At 43.2% G+C, this 17,060-nt stretch overlaps 3 protein-coding genes and 1 long non-coding RNA gene across 7 annotated transcripts; 1 reads left to right on the top strand and 3 right to left on the bottom strand.

Annotated features, from left to right (window-relative positions):
• Positions 1-1,069: 1,069 nt before the first annotated feature.
• Positions 1,070-2,941, bottom strand: LOC127292286 (uncharacterized). 2 transcript variants are annotated; one of them, XM_051321648.2, is made up of 3 exons: positions 2,173-2,932; positions 1,625-2,076; positions 1,070-1,374 (listed from the first exon to the last, which is right to left on the bottom strand). In XM_051321648.2, the coding sequence occupies exons 1-3, from the start codon at positions 2,267-2,269 to the stop codon at positions 1,258-1,260; spliced, it is 666 nt and encodes a 221-aa protein (XP_051177608.1). In that variant the 5' UTR covers positions 2,270-2,932; the 3' UTR covers positions 1,070-1,257. The 2 variants fall into 2 exon arrangements, with proteins under 2 accessions (XP_051177608.1, XP_051177606.1); XM_051321646.2 differs by having other exon boundaries at positions 1,625-2,941.
• Positions 2,942-3,453: 512 nt separating this feature from the next.
• On the bottom strand, positions 3,454-6,408 carry LOC127292285 (5'-adenylylsulfate reductase-like 5). 2 transcript variants are annotated; one of them, XM_051321645.2, is made up of 4 exons: positions 6,150-6,408; positions 4,915-5,096; positions 4,666-4,778; positions 3,454-4,116 (listed from the first exon to the last, which is right to left on the bottom strand). In XM_051321645.2, the coding sequence occupies exons 1-4, from the start codon at positions 6,315-6,317 to the stop codon at positions 3,701-3,703; spliced, it is 879 nt and encodes a 292-aa protein (XP_051177605.1). In that variant the 5' UTR covers positions 6,318-6,408; the 3' UTR covers positions 3,454-3,700. The 2 variants fall into 2 exon arrangements, with proteins under 2 accessions (XP_051177605.1, XP_051177604.1); XM_051321644.2 differs by having other exon boundaries at positions 4,666-4,790; positions 6,150-6,406.
• Positions 6,409-8,032: 1,624 nt separating this feature from the next.
• LOC127292287 (uncharacterized) lies at positions 8,033-13,638 on the top strand. Of its 2 annotated transcripts, XM_051321649.1 has the most exons (11): positions 8,033-8,330; positions 9,001-9,031; positions 9,127-9,140; positions 9,271-9,321; positions 9,752-9,821; positions 10,537-10,603; positions 10,707-10,774; positions 11,248-11,371; positions 12,354-12,393; positions 13,082-13,149; positions 13,266-13,638. In XM_051321649.1, exons 1-11 carry the CDS (start codon positions 8,130-8,132, stop codon positions 13,270-13,272), a joined length of 741 nt encoding a protein of 246 aa, XP_051177609.1. In that variant the 5' UTR covers positions 8,033-8,129; the 3' UTR covers positions 13,273-13,638. The 2 variants fall into 2 exon arrangements, with proteins under 2 accessions (XP_051177609.1, XP_051177610.1); XM_051321650.1 differs by lacking the exon at positions 13,266-13,638 and having other exon boundaries at positions 13,082-13,153.
• Positions 13,639-14,855: 1,217 nt separating this feature from the next.
• LOC139830833 (uncharacterized) lies at positions 14,856-15,348 on the bottom strand. The gene is made up of 3 exons (XR_011744322.1): positions 15,241-15,348; positions 15,070-15,139; positions 14,856-14,963 (listed from the first exon to the last, which is right to left on the bottom strand). It is a non-coding gene; the product is annotated as an uncharacterized lncRNA (long non-coding RNA).
• Between the last annotated feature and the right edge of the window lie 1,712 nt (positions 15,349-17,060).

The raw sequence follows: 17,060 nt of genomic DNA on the forward strand, positions 1-17,060 counted from the left end.
TGTACTTCTTAGTTCAGTTCAGTTCAGTTCAATTACGTAGTTATCGTCTTTGTCCTGCATGTTTTGTCTTTATAGGAGGAAGGAAAAATGGGGTGATATAATCCAGTCAAAACTGGTTAATTAATTACGTATGTATTAATCTGGATAATTTTTTATCTGATGAAATCTTTGATATACATGCTATACCTGTGAATTTTCTATTTTTTACGAAAGACTATTTTTGTTAGAACATACCTCAATGATGTCATCAGTTTTACATTTTTCAGACAGTTTCATAATGTTACCCATGTATCAGTATAGTTTCATAATTCACTTTTGTTTCAATTATTAAATTTTTATTAGAAAAATGTCAAAAGTCTCAACAATTTCAAAGCAGTGATTGGGTGGTAGATATCACGTGATGACGTGAGTACCTACTGTTACCGTTAAAATCGATGTGTTCCACCCTGGCCATTGCTATCGTAGAGCGGTGCTCGGACACGGCCTCATCTGCTTGACATGATGTAGACCCAAGATTTTTATGTTTCCACTAGCTTTCTTCTGAGGAACTGGCAGGACTAATTTCGATGCATTCCTTTACACTATATTTTGGTTACAAAAAAAAGAGCGAGAACAATCGCCAGTCGCACGCTGCTGGACGACGTGCCGTCCAGGTCATTCACTGAAACTGTAGGGACACCGCTCAGCTTAGTGAAGCGACGGGATCTTCAGGCGACTGCGTACCGTGGCCGTGGGGAAGCTGATTCAGACCGATTTCTCGGAATGATTTTGATTATGTGAACGGTGAGGGAAAATGAATATCACAATGACTGTCGATTTTGGGGTATTGTGATGTGTCGTAGCGATAGCACTAACCGACGAATCAACAGTCTCACGTGCCGGCCAGATTCAGTTAACACACGGCCAAGTGGCAGTATCATGAAACAGCCTCCAAGTTTCTTACTACGCTGTCGATTCCAGCGCGTGATTAGGAGACGCGCTAGCGTGTGCTCGAGCGACATGCGTGTGCGCGAGTGTGCGCATCATCTTCTTTGTAATCGCAGTAAAAAGAAACAAGTCAAATGGGACGTATTGATCAACCCAAAATATTCACACCCAGCAATGACTGTACAGGTGAGAGGAGGCAAGATGCTAGTATTAGCTAGCGTACATCCAGGCTACTGGGCCCTGGCCAATATAAAGAATATATCAATACAAATACTCTGCATCTAATACTATGGTCATGAATACACAAGGATTCTAGAAGTTTCTAGCACATCAAAAACCATCATAGTAGCCACCGAATGATATGCTTGCCCTAGTGGATGCGCCTCCCATGACAGACGACATAGCCTGGTTCAACATCGAGGCCCGCTCCACAGCCTGGTGAATCCTCTGCACACCAGACAAGGCAAAGCAGTTAGGAACAGTGGGCCATTATCCCCAAAAGATTCAGTGCATCAGCCTAATCTATTGCAAGATTCCAAACTTTTTAAAAAAATATAAGAAAAGCCTTTTTTATTGGTCGGAAAGAATGATCCAAAGTTGCTGAACTCATCCACTGCAACAAGTAAAGCTAATTGAGGAACAGTGCGAAGATTAAAGTGCTGAATTAGTTCAAGAATAGAAGGAAAGAGCCACCAACCTCATCGTCCGCATACATCTGGAACTGCATCTTCTGGCTCTGCACCTTCTTCTGGTTCTGTGGCTTGCCGCCAAGCAGGAAGATGCAGAAGGTGGCAGCCGCAACCCCAAACGAGCAGAGTGCCCCAGCACCGTTCACCCGCAGTTTCCCGACACTGAAACCTACGCATTCCAGCCCTGCCCTGTCTCCCTTGACACCTTCTTCCTCCTCGTCGCGTAGATCAGGTGCTGCTTCCACCATCACCTCGTCCTTCTCACAAACTTCCTCGACAACAGCACGCCACTTGATCAGCTCCTCGTCATCCGCGTCAGAGATCAGCACCTCAGACACCTTTGACGCGGACTCCTCTTGGCTCAACTGGGTGTGCACGACACCGATGTCCTTGAATTCGACGACGGGATCAGAGGCATCTTGGAACAATGGTGGCTGATGTGGTTTCTTGGCTTCTTCGTCTAAGATGCAATTATAGGGAGAAGAGTGAGATGCAGGGGTGAAGTGGTCCATGTTGATCATGACCAAGTCAGCCCCCAACAAGATCTGGTCCTTACCACCAACAGTGTACTCCATGAAGAAGGAGCTCTCCTGGTCAGGCAGGAGCTCCCAGTCATCCAGGCTGATTACATCCATGGGATCCCCTCCGGTCATGGCAACTCAGTGCAAGAACAAGTTTGGATCAGGGAGTTATGTAGCTGCTCACCTGCTTGCAACTATGATGCTATGGAATGGATGCTACCCGAGAATCAAAGCAAGTGATGGTTTAGAAGGATACTTTCTTTAGTTTGTGGAGGGGAACAGCAACTGAAAAGGCTAGTGGGGAACAACTTGTCTTGCACCAATGGAGATGGCAGCCAATTTAAGGTGCTTGTGTGTATGTGGGTTTTGCCTTCCTGCTAGGTGACAAAGCAGAAATTACATATTGAAAAGAAAACCTGAAAATGTTCTTTGGAGCCTACCAATGGGGACTTGATCCTTCCTTCCTCCTTACTCAATCCTTTCCAGTTGCCATGTTTTTTGCAAAGATCCTAGCCGACTGAAAAGATTAGTTCTGCCAAGAAATCAACAATTAAAAAGTAATAACGTAAGGAGATAAAAAATATTGTAGAATAGGACATAGCGTCGGTGCCCCGACTGGTAAACTCCTCCACAATCCTAAAATAATCCCATGCACAGCACAATGTTACTCGGTAATCTTACTTGTACGACGTAACAAACTTTAATTAATCAGGTCTTGTCAGTTGCTGTCAAGGATTAGGATGCCACATCCTACCTAATACTAAAAGGCTTTCAAGGAACATCATTTTCAATCAAATTATGAAGCATGCTTCCAGAAAAATATAAGTCTAATTCAGAGAAAACTGCATAGTGAGAGTATCATAATGGAGAGGTCAAAGTTACTACACGGTAGATTATAAACAAAGGAGCAGATAAATGAAATCAACATGAAGTAAAGAAGGATAGGGACACATACCAGTTAAACACGGAAGGAAGATGAGAATGGGACGCGTGTTTAGAAACTTCTGCAGACACATAACTCTGAAAAGTTGATGTGTGACCCAAGACAGTGATGGATAATCATGTAGGAGCAGAGTTGTGCGTCAAAATGTAGTTGGGAGAAAAAATTGAAACAGGTCTTCAGAGTAAGAAAATTTCACTTGAAAGTGAAAACAGTTCATATGCAGAACTGTTTTATTTCATTTAAACAGCATGTTGTGTAAAACAAATCATTACAATTAAGAGCAGGGGTTGGCTGCCCAAAGCTTGAAGCTGGTGCACAACTGCACATAAGGCTAGCATAGTGAAGCCAAATTGTACCAACAAACTGAAAGACATGAAAGAAAATACTCAGATCTTCACCATACATCAAACAATTACTTGAGTTAATTGACAGAAGAACAGGTATTGCGTCAGCAACACAAAATGTATTTCTCTATACAACAAGACAAGGCCTGAAAATTTACATTCCTGTGAGGTTCCCCACATGCGTGAACTTGCATACATAGCAGGATGGGGAAACAAGATCAACTGATTTTGAATCATATATCAGCAGCTAGACTATCAAAGAGCATCCCAGAAAGGCTAGGCTTGCCTTGAGGAGGACGGTTCACCCAGCGAGACAGAAGCAAATGACGATGCCCAGGCTCGAGCATTACTCGCCCCTTTCCTAAGGTCCCTTGTCTTACTGCTCAGTCTAAGCTTGCTCCAAAGCCTCTTTACATCAAGCGCAGTCAATGCCCGTTCCATAAGTTGGCTTGTTCCCCTATGGATTCCTAAGTTCAAGTTCCGAACACGCACAATCAAGAAGGCTCTCAGATGGCAGATGATAGTAGGGACGAAGTGTGCCACGACTCTCAGGATGATAAAAAGCACAGAGAGAAACACAAATGGCTCGTCTTTTGCCATTTCATGCAGAGAACGGCCTCCTGGCATGACTGATCCCAAACTTCCAGGGCTCTCTTCTTGAATAACATCAACATATGCAATTGGATCGAGGCCTGCAGAGAGAAAGACTTGACTTCAACGGTTGAAGTAATAAAATAAACAAAACAATCTAATCATCAGTAGCTGTAGTAGTGTAGTGTGCAGCATATGCATATCCATGTTCAAAATCAATTGGGAAATGGAACAAATCCTTATCATCGACAAAGTTTATTACGAGACTTCCCCAGGAATAATCTAATATGCTTCTCGTCAACATTCACAGGCATCAACACTAAAGGGTTTCAACAAGTGGATCATAATAGCAAGATGTCAGTTCTCATGTATGGGGTCAAGAATACCATTCATGGAATCAAGGGTGCAACTAAATTCGCCACCAGGTAATTGTATATATTCTCCAATTTAAAGGAGCATTGGACCAGTTAGAAGCAAAAAAAAATTGTGAGCTTCCAATAAAAGGAACCTAACGCTATATTTTTTATCCTGTTTTTCTCAAGTTTCATATAGGATATATTTGAAAGAAGCTGCCACCATTAAATAAACTATGTCTGCAGGAAACAGAGGAAATGATTTTCAAAACCAAACAGCAAGAATAATGGTTGTACCTGTGGTCTCCTTATAGAAATCAACCAGAGACTTCAGATCTTTTGTACCCCTGTAACGAACCATTGAAGTCTCATTCACCAGAAGAATGGCTGGGAAGGCACGGACACCATATCTTGAAAACAAACTATAGTGAGCAAAAGAGGTAGGATGAGCAGTAAGCCACTGGTCAAATAACATTTCACTAACAAAATAATCAGGATGCGCCGCCTCAAGGACATGCGCGGAAAATAGAGTCCAACAACAAATACCTAGGCATCGCAGAAGATTCCTCAACAGCCAAGTGTTGTATCTGAGGGAACATAGTGCTGAGAGCTTCAAATGTCGGTCGAAATTTGCTGGAGAAAGGACACCATGCCGCATAGAAGAGAATGGAGTAGGAAGCACCACCATGGCGAAAACTCAGCTCTTTATCAAATGCATCCCCTCTCACCTTCAGTAGGAGAAAACGTATTTAAAGTTATTAACGTATAGTCAATCACTACAGAAGGAACCAGAAGGTTGCGAGTTTCGCAAGTTGCAACACGCATATCAGCCTAATTCATGGTGCGGGGTTTTACTTATTATTCCTAGGAAATCATCAAATGAAGGCAACTCTAAGAGCATCCCCACTCGTTGGCGCTCCCCACGCCCAAATCCGGCGAAATTTTTGTCCGGATTGGAGGAAGATTTGGCGTGGGGGGCAGTATATTTCCAGTCGTGTGCTCCCCAAGCGGCGTTTCTCGGGGAAAAAGAGGACGGCTCGGGGAATCCGGACGAAAGAGGAGACACGTGGGCGTGGGCGGTTGGTTTAGCTTCATCCGGAGTCCCCGAGCGCTCCCCGGGGGGCCGGGGATGGCATGGGGAGTCCGAACGAAAATAGGCTCAAATCCGGATCAAAACGAGGAACCGGGGGCCTGACTGGGCCGTTTTTCGCCGTCCGGATGAAAAAAAGTGGCCGTGGGGGGCTCTGTGGGGAGACGAGTGGAGATGCTCTAAAACACATGCTTATTCATAACAACATTTCTGTATATATCTGCATTATATCCTCGATCCTGATGACGCTTCTGTTTGTTCAAACCATCAAGACATTACACTCACATAGTAATCCTACCCTAAGACCTCGAATTTGATTCAGCATCCAGCATGTTCTGTTTAAGTTTGTTGAGTTAATATTGGCTGGTTTTATCCAGCCACCAACCCTATTGCTACACCACCCGGGTGGCAATATCGATCATAAATCACAACGCATTCCCCCACCCTCGGTATCAAAATCCCCCGCACTTCACATCGCCCCGCTTCGAGCCCTAATTAGACGACTCATAGACGATTCAAATTTTCAGATCATTCTACACCGCTAGTACTTTGGTCGCATTGACACGAAAAAAATTCGAAAAAAATCCTACAGGAGGGAGAAGAAGCCGCGGGGAATATCGTGGCCGGCGGAAGATGGGGCCGCGGTTTGGATTACGTCGCGGCTAGACGAGGGAGGGGAGAGGGCGGCTACCTCGAGAGGCGGCGACGGGTCGATCCGGGGACATCGCGATCCGAGCGCGTCGAGGAAGGGCGGGCCCACCCTCCGCGGGCAGGTGGGCCCTGGACCGGCGTCCGCGGTGGCTCCGGCGACGGCGGCGGCGACGAGGAGGATCACGGCGGCGGCGGCGGAGCAGCGCATGGTTGGATTGGTAGGCTGGATTTTGCTTTCCCTGGGGAATTTCTGGGCGCACGTGGTGGGGAGGGAGAGGGAGACTGGCAGATTGGATTTGCCGAGCTTATTTTGGGCGGGGTGTGACGTGGCGCGTGGTTAGTGGTTGTGTGGTGGCAGGTCTGCTGTTTGCCGGCTTCGTTAATTGGTCGGTCTTTGCGTCACGTGTGACGACTGGAACTGGTTGGGCCACCGGTCAGCGGCCCTGACCCATCTGTTCTTTCCATATACTCTAGTATTTTTCTGTGAACCGAGGCACAGCCCGGTGGTTGGGATGGGCTGATGCATCCCGGCCCGCTCAGGTTCGAGTCTCCGTACTCTTAACTTGGTGTTGTACACACAATCACTTCTAGTAAAATCACACCGCTTTGGGTTTCTTTCCCTTAAAGCCAAATATTTTTTTAGTATTTTTCTTTTTCATTACATATGAAAAGATAAACATTTGTTCTTTGGTTCAGGCAAAATAGGATTGCAGTGTCATATTCATCCAAATTCTACGGGATTTTATATGCATCGAGGTTTGCTGACCACATGAAAAACAAAAAGTTATGTCAAAGATGTTGGAGTGGATGGTATGCTTACTACGAAATGTAGTATGCAAATATCTTACTGAAAGAAATCTTACATGATTCAATCCTACAAATCAAATAATATAGCCATACCAAAAATATAATAAGAGTTTGGTTTGGCACCCATAATTTCATTCCACTAGGAAAAAAGAAAGAAATGAAATGCACTTGGTGCTATCATTTATTTTGCGAATCCACATAGTAAATGACATGGTACCAAGAGAAACTACGGTTAGGCATGGGATGAAATCCATGAAATTTTCAATTTAATGCGAGTTCTTCGTGGCAACCAAACAAGTTGGCTGCGAGAATCACAAATGAGTTTTTTTTATTCCATCCCTAAATGATGGGAGCCAAACAAGCTCTAAAGGATTTGAATCACTTGAAATTTATGTAGGAGATCTTTGAATCAAAACACGAAGACACTCTTTGCTTTGCATGGTACCAAACCTATGAAAAAACATAGGATTGCAATGCTAGAATGCCTAGATCATCGCTTACCTAGGCACTTAAGTAATAGAAAAAAATGAAAGAAGAAGAAAAATCTGCAACAAAGCGCTAACCCCTCCAACGTCAGACTCTTATTGAGATGCAAAAGGTTGCGAGACAGAAAAAGCGAGTAGCGTTAGGCGGTGTTTTTTGGGTCGAGCCGAAGGGAGTAACCGACTTTGGACCATGATTCTTATCATGGCGCCTGGTTTTAAGCGATGTGCTGTAGTTGCCCTTATCCGTTGTTGTATCTTTTTTCTCCGTCGTAGAATGGGTCATGCATGTTTAGAATGCCTATGTGTTGGCATATCTTTTTCGCTGTCATATGCCTTGTTAATAGATCAATTCGTGTAAGAATTGAATTTACTTTTCGAGAATTTGGATTTTGTTCTCTTTTGAGAACTTACCAGATTTTTTTACTACATTTTTTTGCGGGTTTTATTAGATGATGTCAACGTCTTTTTTTTGACATGTCATCTCGCGAGAAATTGGATATGTGCAACTAGCCACGTTCTATCGACCATCAAGACACTGACCCCTTGCCAAGCATTCTTGCGGTTTAGCCCATTAATGAGGCCCGGCCCTGTTCGGAAAAAAAATGAGGCCCGACCCATATCCAGTCCCCACGGGCCACGCTAGCGCCAGTGCAGCGATCCAATCCAACCTCCCCGCGCCGCCCAGGAGCAAACGGCGAGCCCCCACCGCCGCAGCTCCGCCCACCGCGATGCAGATCCTCCGGCGGAACCTTCTCGAAGCTTCCCGCCGCCTCTTCCTCCTCCTCCGCTCCCCACCTCCCGCCACCCACCGCCACGCCCATGCCGTCGCCACCCTCTCCGCGGCCCAGCGAGGCCCGTCCGCCGGCTCCCTCGCCGCCACGCCGTGGGCCGCCACGCAGCGCCGCGGCGCCAAGATGCTCGGCTCGGACGTAATCCCCCTGCTGCTCCCTCCCCGTCTCTTCTGCTCGATTGGCCCGTGCCCGCCCAGGGTTTAGCTAGGGTTCTGCTAAGCCATCGCATCGCAGATCACTATTTTGAGTTTGTCACTACTGCTGCTTTGTTCAATTCGGAACGAATCTGCCGGAGAATCGCTTCGTGAGCGGAGTTGCGCGTTGCTATTTTGTTCAGTGGCTGTTGATAGGCGTCTTAGCAATCGAATAAATGTGTGGAATGGTTCTATAGCTTTTTTCTCCGTGTAATAATGCTCAAATTGGACGTTCTAGTTTTGGAATCCTCAAGCAGGCTGTAAAGGAAAGTCCTTACATCATTGTGTGTCCAAGCAACCTACACTCACAGTGCCGCTGGTGCAGGGCGTGTGAGCTAGGAGCCTGTTCTATTGTAGGTGTAGCAGAGCAATTTAGTGTTAGATCGATCCTCTTGATATGGATGCTAATTTAGTACGCAGTAATCATGGAAGTCCCGTTCCGGATTTACGAAGTTAACTGCAAAAACAACTTTGGATGTACATTTTAGTGGCCTGTTGATTATATCCTCGGTCTGATTTTTTGCTCATGCCTTTTTAGTTCTGTTATTAATATATCTTTGCAGAAGGACAGACCAGTGCTTACATTGACTTGAGACTGTCTTCATGTGTTGTAGGTGAAGCTTGGAAATGTAATACAGAGAAGAGGTGTGTGATTAACTGATTACATCGTTTTTGTTTTTTTACTTCCAAGTATCATGGATTATTTGCTTATCCATCTTCTGGGTCAACCTTAAATCAAGGCCGCATTTATCAGGTACATTTTAACTGTTTTTAGTATCCTGCATCCATGCCTATTCCTGTTTTACACACTGTCGTTTATATTCGTCTATGTTTCTGGTGTGCTAAGAACAATCAATTTATCCTCTTGATTGTGTTTTGCTTAGGTGATAAAATATAATCATTCACATCAAGGAAGAGGAGGAGCCACAATACAGGTCATTATTTTGTTTCATTCTTTTAATCTGTTCCAGCACTTACGCTGCATAGTAACTATCATGGTGACATGGTAATGTAAGCTTGCCAGATTTTTCTTGTATCTAGGGTATTGGATACGATTAGTGTCATTTGAGTCATTAGAGTGTTTATTTTAGCATCAGCAAGACAAGATGCCAACATGGAGAAGATAGCTTATTGGTAAAATGGGAATGAGTAATAAAGAGGGCAGTTAAATAAATGGCCAGACACCAAGAAATGAGTATGAATAATCCCAATGGCATCTCGTTGACTCACTGTTACTGCAATGACATGTCTGCAGTTTAATGCAAACGTCCCCTCAAAAGATGAAATATTAAGTTTGGGGCATAATTAAATTTTCTACTTGTTTCATTACCAATTTGATTTTTATTCATCTCTTGGTTGCTGCAGGTGGAATTGAGGGATGTTGACACTGGAAATAAAACAGTAGAAAGATTTCGTACTGATGAGGCTCTTGAGAGTATGGACATTTCTTCACTTCGTATACAGAAGGCATTCTAGAACGGAGTTAGACTTTTGTGTCGTAGCTTGATTTCCCTTTTGCAGATATACCCCGTCCTAACTAAAACATGCTCTTGTGCAATTTTTGTTGGGCAGCTCTTTCCTGTTTACATAGCTTCACCAGTAATTTCTTCTAATGTGTCTTATGACATTCAGTCATACATTTCTCGATACTCGAGCTGTGTTAGACACTCATGAGCTACCAAACAGACTTGATATGTTGACCATCTACAATCAACTCAAATAATGATAAGGATTCTAGAAACTGGATGCATTTGCTGTTGGGAGTCTTACAACCAGCACCTCGTATACTAATCGCAACCACAAGCTTCTACAAATTAATGGTTTTTAAACTTGTTTGTCAGGGTTTGGGCAACATTTGACTTTATGTTTGCACATAAACACATGCCAATAATAATTAAAGAAAAATGTAAAGTAACTGGACACCTTATTAAATTAGGTTTTCCTACAAGGTGGCCAAAATAACCTGGTTTTCAACAGGCTCTTGCTTGAGCTACCGTCTAAGCATTTTCTTTCCAACAATATAGTCCAGTGACAGTTTCATAAAACACAACCATGCTAAACAGTAATTTGGTTTGGTCATTTAGATTCGACAATTTAAGTTCATGTTCATAATCGAACTCTAATCATTACACTCTTTTTAACACATTCAGGAGTTTTTGTTGAGGAGAAATCTTTTACATATCTATATCACGAAGGAGACAACGTGGCTCTTATGGAGTATGTTTCATTTCATTCATTCATTAGCATGATGTGCTGTGATGCCGTCCATATTCATTTATATCCATTTAGTGATGACTTCATCTGGAATCCTTTTTGTCAGGCCCAGCACCTTTGAGCAACTTGAAGTTTCGAAGGACCTGTTTGGCAAAGCCGCTGCATATCTGAAAGGTCCAAAGAATATTGATCAGCAACCACACGACACACCAATTTGTTATCAATCCTAGATTCTAAGAATGTTCTTTTGCTTTTACCTTTTGAATAGTTAGATGCTTGGTTCCGTTTTGTGCCTCTAGCTCTCATACATGCAAGTTAGTGCTGCTACTGTAGTTACTTTCAACATGATCACAGCTGACTAAAACGTCAATTCTGATTATAATATTTGTGGGACGCTTACATTTTTACCTTAGAAATGATAGTTATTGTATAGGTGCATTGTATTAGCAGGCTTAACCTTATCCGATACATGTGCATTTCCTCATTGTAGCCACAACAAAGATGGCAGTGCCTAAGAGGCTCGACTTCTGAATGGACAGTGTAGATGACTCGCTCAACGTTGATATTTCTTGCTCATTTTCAGAATTGTGGTTTAAAATGTATTTGTTCATATCATGGCATCATGCTCATTTTCTCACTTGTAACAGATGAGATGAAGGTGACTCTACAGTACTTTGATGGCCGACCATTGTCTGGCTCGGTGCCTCCTCGTGTGACTTGCACCGTTGTTGAAGCACAGCCTAATACGAAAGGGCTAACTGCTCAACCACAGTGAGTTCTCATACTATTCATCATCAAATTAATTCTTATTTCTGCTGCATCTATTTATTATGTCTTGATGGTTTTGGTCTTTTGGGTCATTCATTATTCTCCTACCTTTAATGGGTTGAATATTATTAGGTCAGGTCAAAGTGGCTTTTCATATTTTGTAGTTCAATATAAGCACTCTTATGATGTTCAGCAATGAAGTTATAGTGATGTAATAACATGTTCGATGGTGTTGTTGCATATGTTGCTTGGTGTGAGTGTTCATAGTGATCTAACCATAATATGAGCCTTTTAGTCTGGAGTGAACAAACAAGATGAATAATTATTTGCACAGAAAGAGATTGGAAAGTTATTGCATAGTTAGTATTTACAGGCAGCAATCTTATGGCAATAGGCTGCCAAAACTAGTATTTTTTGGATGACTCTAGTAGACATGATGAGTAACCATAATATGAGCTTTCATAACAAAGAATCTGCAAAAGCTATAAGCATTAGATCATGTGTACTAGAGTCGTCCAAAACATTCAGTGCTGGATCCCACTTACTGATTTCAAAGTTTCGCTGGCCCAGAATTTGTAAGAGTTATTTTTTTACCTCAGATCTCTGCTAACCTGCTAGTAAATGTCCTAAAAAATATATGTTAATGAATAATATTGCAATGGTTTTTTCATAAACCCATATCAGAGAGTTGGAGTATGGAAACCTTAACATTCGATGCAAAGATCTTTTTTGGTAAAAGGGCATTGTCTAATGCGGCAGCGGATTTTTGGGGACCGGGTCTTATTGGCCATTGTCTGTCATTCTCCTTGCACGTTACACGAAAAGCAGAACTTCTCTGATGCTTGTGACCTGCAATACTACAGAATTATATCTATGCACAGTGCATTGCACATTCCACTTCAATCAGCTTCAGGAATCTTCTATTATTAAATATGTGAGGCCCAGTGTTATGCGGTAACTAAGCTTGTATTTGTACTAAATGCAGATATAAAAGAGTTGTGCTGGATAATGGTCTTACAGTGCTTGTAAGTTGATGGGTACCATTTCGCAGAGTTTATTCACCTAGCCCTTCAATAAGTTGTTCGAAGTACATGTAGAAATAGTTGTTATTGCAATGTCAGTCTTGTGTCTTTACTTTTTGTGGAATGGTGTACGAAGAGCATCTTATCAGTAATCATACGTTTGTTATGTAATCTCTCATGTTGCATAATTTACATCAACAAATGTATCCACATGGAAGTACGACAAGCTCTAACCTGAACTTAGTCAACACTGACATGATTATCCTAGCTGAGAACTTATTTACTTGAAACATGTGCTTCTTTGTCATGTATTTGTTGTTGTAGAACAATTGCTTAGCACTCATCACATCGTTTCTGTACAAATTATTTGGACATACTGAATCAGCAGTGTATCATTCTACATATGATGTTTAAAATTCGAGATAAATTCCCTTCATATTAATTTCTCTTGACCCACTCTTTTTTTTTTTGCCTTTTTATTGATAAAATTGTACCCACTGCAAACCTGCTTCACTCCCCTCTTTAGTTAATCACTGCAACATCTAGTTTTTACCATGAAATAGCATTTTAGAATACAATTTCCGGCTACACATCCTAGTTATCAATAGCAAATATCAGAAACCATGAAATTTGATGTAGTCCTGCAACTTTGAAGTATTTCTCACTTCCATCATGTTTTTGCCAATTGTAGGCTCCCCCTTTTATTGAAGTAGGCGAGAGCATCGTTATTAGTACTGTCGATGACTCATATATGACGAGGTAGGTTGTGTGGATTATGTATTGTTGTATTGTTCTGTCAATGGATGCTGTGATAGCCATCTGTATTTTGGTAGTTAATTTCCTATTAAATTCACTGGAGCAATTTTGTATTTCAGGGCCTAAATGCCGTCTCATGCAGATGGCATGGTGTGCTCCAGTATTGGGATTGGACTCGTGCTTGCGTTCTTAGATGTCTGCTTGTGTGAATGACACTGCCTCCTCAGAAAAAAGCACCCAGCTTTACCAAGAGTTCAGTATTCAACACATTTGTTCTTAATAGATAAAATTTGAATAGGCTTCTCCTTTTGAATTCTAGGGAAGCGCTGATAAAGAATGACTGATGCGCTGTACACACTGACATTGAAATGTATTGCCCTTGTATAACTTTCAATATTGTGGAGTGAAATAATACTGGGATGTGCTCAACATCTGCAATTCCACGCGGAAATGCTGATCATATATCAATATGTTCTCTTATTGTTCTTTGTATGGTTTTGCCGCAACTTTCCCTTCGCCTGGGTTGATATAAATTCGATATAAATTCTGAACTTTCATTTGTGACACCCATAGGCCATAGCATCTCCACACTGGTTTGAATAACGGAAGCTGGTGTTTGTTGAGAAAAGAACTAGTTGCTTTACATACAGCTACTATCGATATCAAGTAATTCTGAATCTGCCTCCTGAGAAAAGGCACATCCAGCTTTTCCAAGTGTTCAGGATTCAACAACACATTCTGTTCTTATAGACTTCAATGTTTATTCCATCTGACTTCCTGTTTGAGTTCTGCTGAAACGCCGATAAAGAATGCTTGATGTGCTATACATGCTGATGCTGAAATGTACTGCCCATGTATGGCCTGCAGTTTTTTGAAGTAAAATAATACTCGAAAGTGCTCATCAACTGCATTTCCATGCAGAAATGCTGGTCATATCTCATTAGCAAGTTTTATTATTGTTCATTATGCGTCATGAGCATGTTATCAATTCGCCTATCAATAGCTCCTGGTACTCTGTGCCAAAAATCTTAGTAATTTTCTTCTGCCATACCTAGGGTCACTAGTAGAAAAAGGGGCAATAGGCCCGGTCCATTTGGGCCTTTAGTCCCGGTTCCCGAACCGGGACCAATTAGGCGGGACTAAAGGGCCTAAAGGCCTCGACACGTGGTGCGGCCAGGGAGCTCGCGGTGGAAGGCCTTTGGTCCCGGTTCGTGGTACGAACCGGGCCTAGGTTTCTCTGCCGCGGCAGAGAATTGCTATTTCTCTGCCGCGGCACAGATTTAGGCTGTACCAGCGTTTCTCTGCCCGCGGCGAGAGAAACGAGCGTTCTCTGCCGCGCAGAAGTTTCAACAATGCATATATATCATTCAAGAAACCACAAAAAATCGTCATGAATATATATAGACATCGTCAACAGTACCACGACATCGTCAACAGTACACGTAATGCATGCATATTTACAATACAACATCTCCTCGACGAATATCCTCCCCGTCACGATCTGCCGATAGTGCTCTCCACCTGGGGTAAGGGCCTCGGTAATAAAGAATCCCGCGATTTCCTCTTGAATTGCTTTTATTTGATCCTCCGTTATGAGAGTGTCCCGCAGGCGTGTCATCTATATTTAATAAAGGAGATCAATATATGAATGGAACTCAATACAATAGATGGTACTAATTAAGATTAATTGTGAAATTTTGTTATCGTACACGAGTGTGGTGTATACGGGCATCCCCACCCTTGGGACAGGCCATGTCACGCATGAAGGTGCAGACGTAGTATCCACATAAGTTATTCCCTTGTTCCTGCCTCATACACTTTACGAAAAAATAGTTCGATCAAACTAATAATCAAGCATCGTATTGAAAGTAAATATCATATATAAAGTTTCACGGACATAGCTATATATATAGTACTACTTACAGGGTAATCTTCAAATGTAAGCTCCGGTTTCCATTTACCCGGAACAGTATTGATGAACCGTTTCCAAGCCCTGCCTGGCAAAAAATAATGAGTAAATGAGTAATTGATTAGTTGATGATATCTTCGAATTAGAGCAGATGAAGATGCCAATACGAAATTGATTGAAACTACCTCTGGAGGATGGCAGCCATGTCCGCCCATTCCGCATATTCTTTACGTTTCGAGTCCATGACTTTTACGACTCCAAGGTGAAGATCAATGATTAGGAGAATAAAGTGGAAACTGCACAAGCATAGCTCAATGATTACGAGAATAAAGTGGAAGGTGCACAAGCATAATGTATGTTATATATAACACTCACTTGAAGTTGTAGGGAAAGAATATATCCTCTTTGTCTGCTCCTCTTTGTCTGCTTGCTTCTCTAAAAACATTACGATGTTGTCCTCTGTGTCCTTGGCGAAGTCTCGAACCGTAACTTCATGAACTGTGTTTGGGTCTATGAACCCCAGCGGTAGGAGCTTGCCTCTTTTGTATTCCAGCTTCTTCATTACATAATTAAATGTATAGCGTACACAAAGAATATAATGAGGATAATTGTTAGTGCAAATGAATGAGCTACAAACTTAATTACACAAATAAATCACTTACGCAGTAGCAACTGATGACAGCTTTGTCGAGGGCGTCTTGATTGAATAACTGAAACAGTTCTTCTAACTCAAGGTTTATCTCGTCTTTCCCCCGGAAGTAATGCTCATCTCTAAGATACACCGTGAGGTAGGCATCACCTCTTCGACAGGCTTTCAGGTACCATTCATGCAACCTTCGCATCTGAGTCCCTAGACGCGCGAGCTCGCCAGGTTTGACGAGATCAGATCCGTATCTATACTTGTTTACCACTTGAGCCGTTGGATAGTAATCTTCGTACTCAACTGATGCTCCCTGAGCTCTAGCCGCCCGTTCGATCATCGATGCCGTCTCTGGATCATGATAGGGCTCCACGATGAAGTGGGGTACGGCACTGAATGTCCTGCTGTCCAAGCTGGGCGACTTTTTGCTTCTTTGCTCGCTCTAGAGGACTGTCCAAGAGAGCGGTCATAATCAGCTCTCAGCTCAGGTCTCTTCATTCTCGTCTCGGCAAAGTGCTTCACTGTCTGCGGTGGAATAAACATCTTCCTCGGCGCAAGAAACGCCTTTTGCTCTTCAGTCTGCTCATGTGGTAACAACTCTGCAGTCTGTGCCCTCATTGGAGTTGATGATCTCTTCGGAGCTGTAGGAGGTGTCGCGGACCGCTTCCTCTTTTGCTTAGGTGGAGGCGGCGGAGTCTCCTGACGAGGAGGAGGAGGCGGCGGAGTATTTTCACGCGGAGGAGACTGGTCATGGATAGGGGAATCATCATCGCGCAGAGGAGAATCATCACGCGGAGGAGACTGCACAGGTGGCGGAGGAGACTGCACAGGTGGCGGAGGTGGCACGCTTGTTGGCTTCTCACCTGGAAACACAATGTTCTCCTTCCGCCATTGCACGGTGGTTCTACGGGCTTCTCCCAGTTCTTTGATTTCCCCATCTTCACCTGCAGGGTGCTCAAGCACCAACCCCTCATAATCTCTCAACACTTCATCCACCATCACAACAGCAAAGTCGTCTTGGACCGGACGGCAATGGTAAGACCTTGTAGGTAAGAGGATGCCGACCGCCGCCTTGAAGGATAGGTTGAAAACTTTAACATGCAGCTCACAAGGACGGCTCTCAGTGAGATCATCCAGGGGGGGGGGTAGCGAGGAGGCTCGACCACCTGGTCATCATCATCATCATTATCCACCTGCTGAGAGGAAGCCACGCTGCTTTTCCGGTGTGGTTGAGATTGCAGCGGGGCGAGGGCATTGAGCAATGCGGGATCTACAGCCTGCCCCCCGAGCCATACGAGATGTAAGTACTTGGGTTACCATGGTTAATTGGGCTTTCATGGTGCTCATACCCTCCTCTAAGTTAGC

This window comes from Lolium perenne, chromosome 4 (genome assembly GCF_019359855.2).
Source record: "Lolium perenne isolate Kyuss_39 chromosome 4, Kyuss_2.0, whole genome shotgun sequence".
NCBI lineage: Eukaryota > Viridiplantae > Streptophyta > Magnoliopsida > Poales > Poaceae > Lolium > Lolium perenne.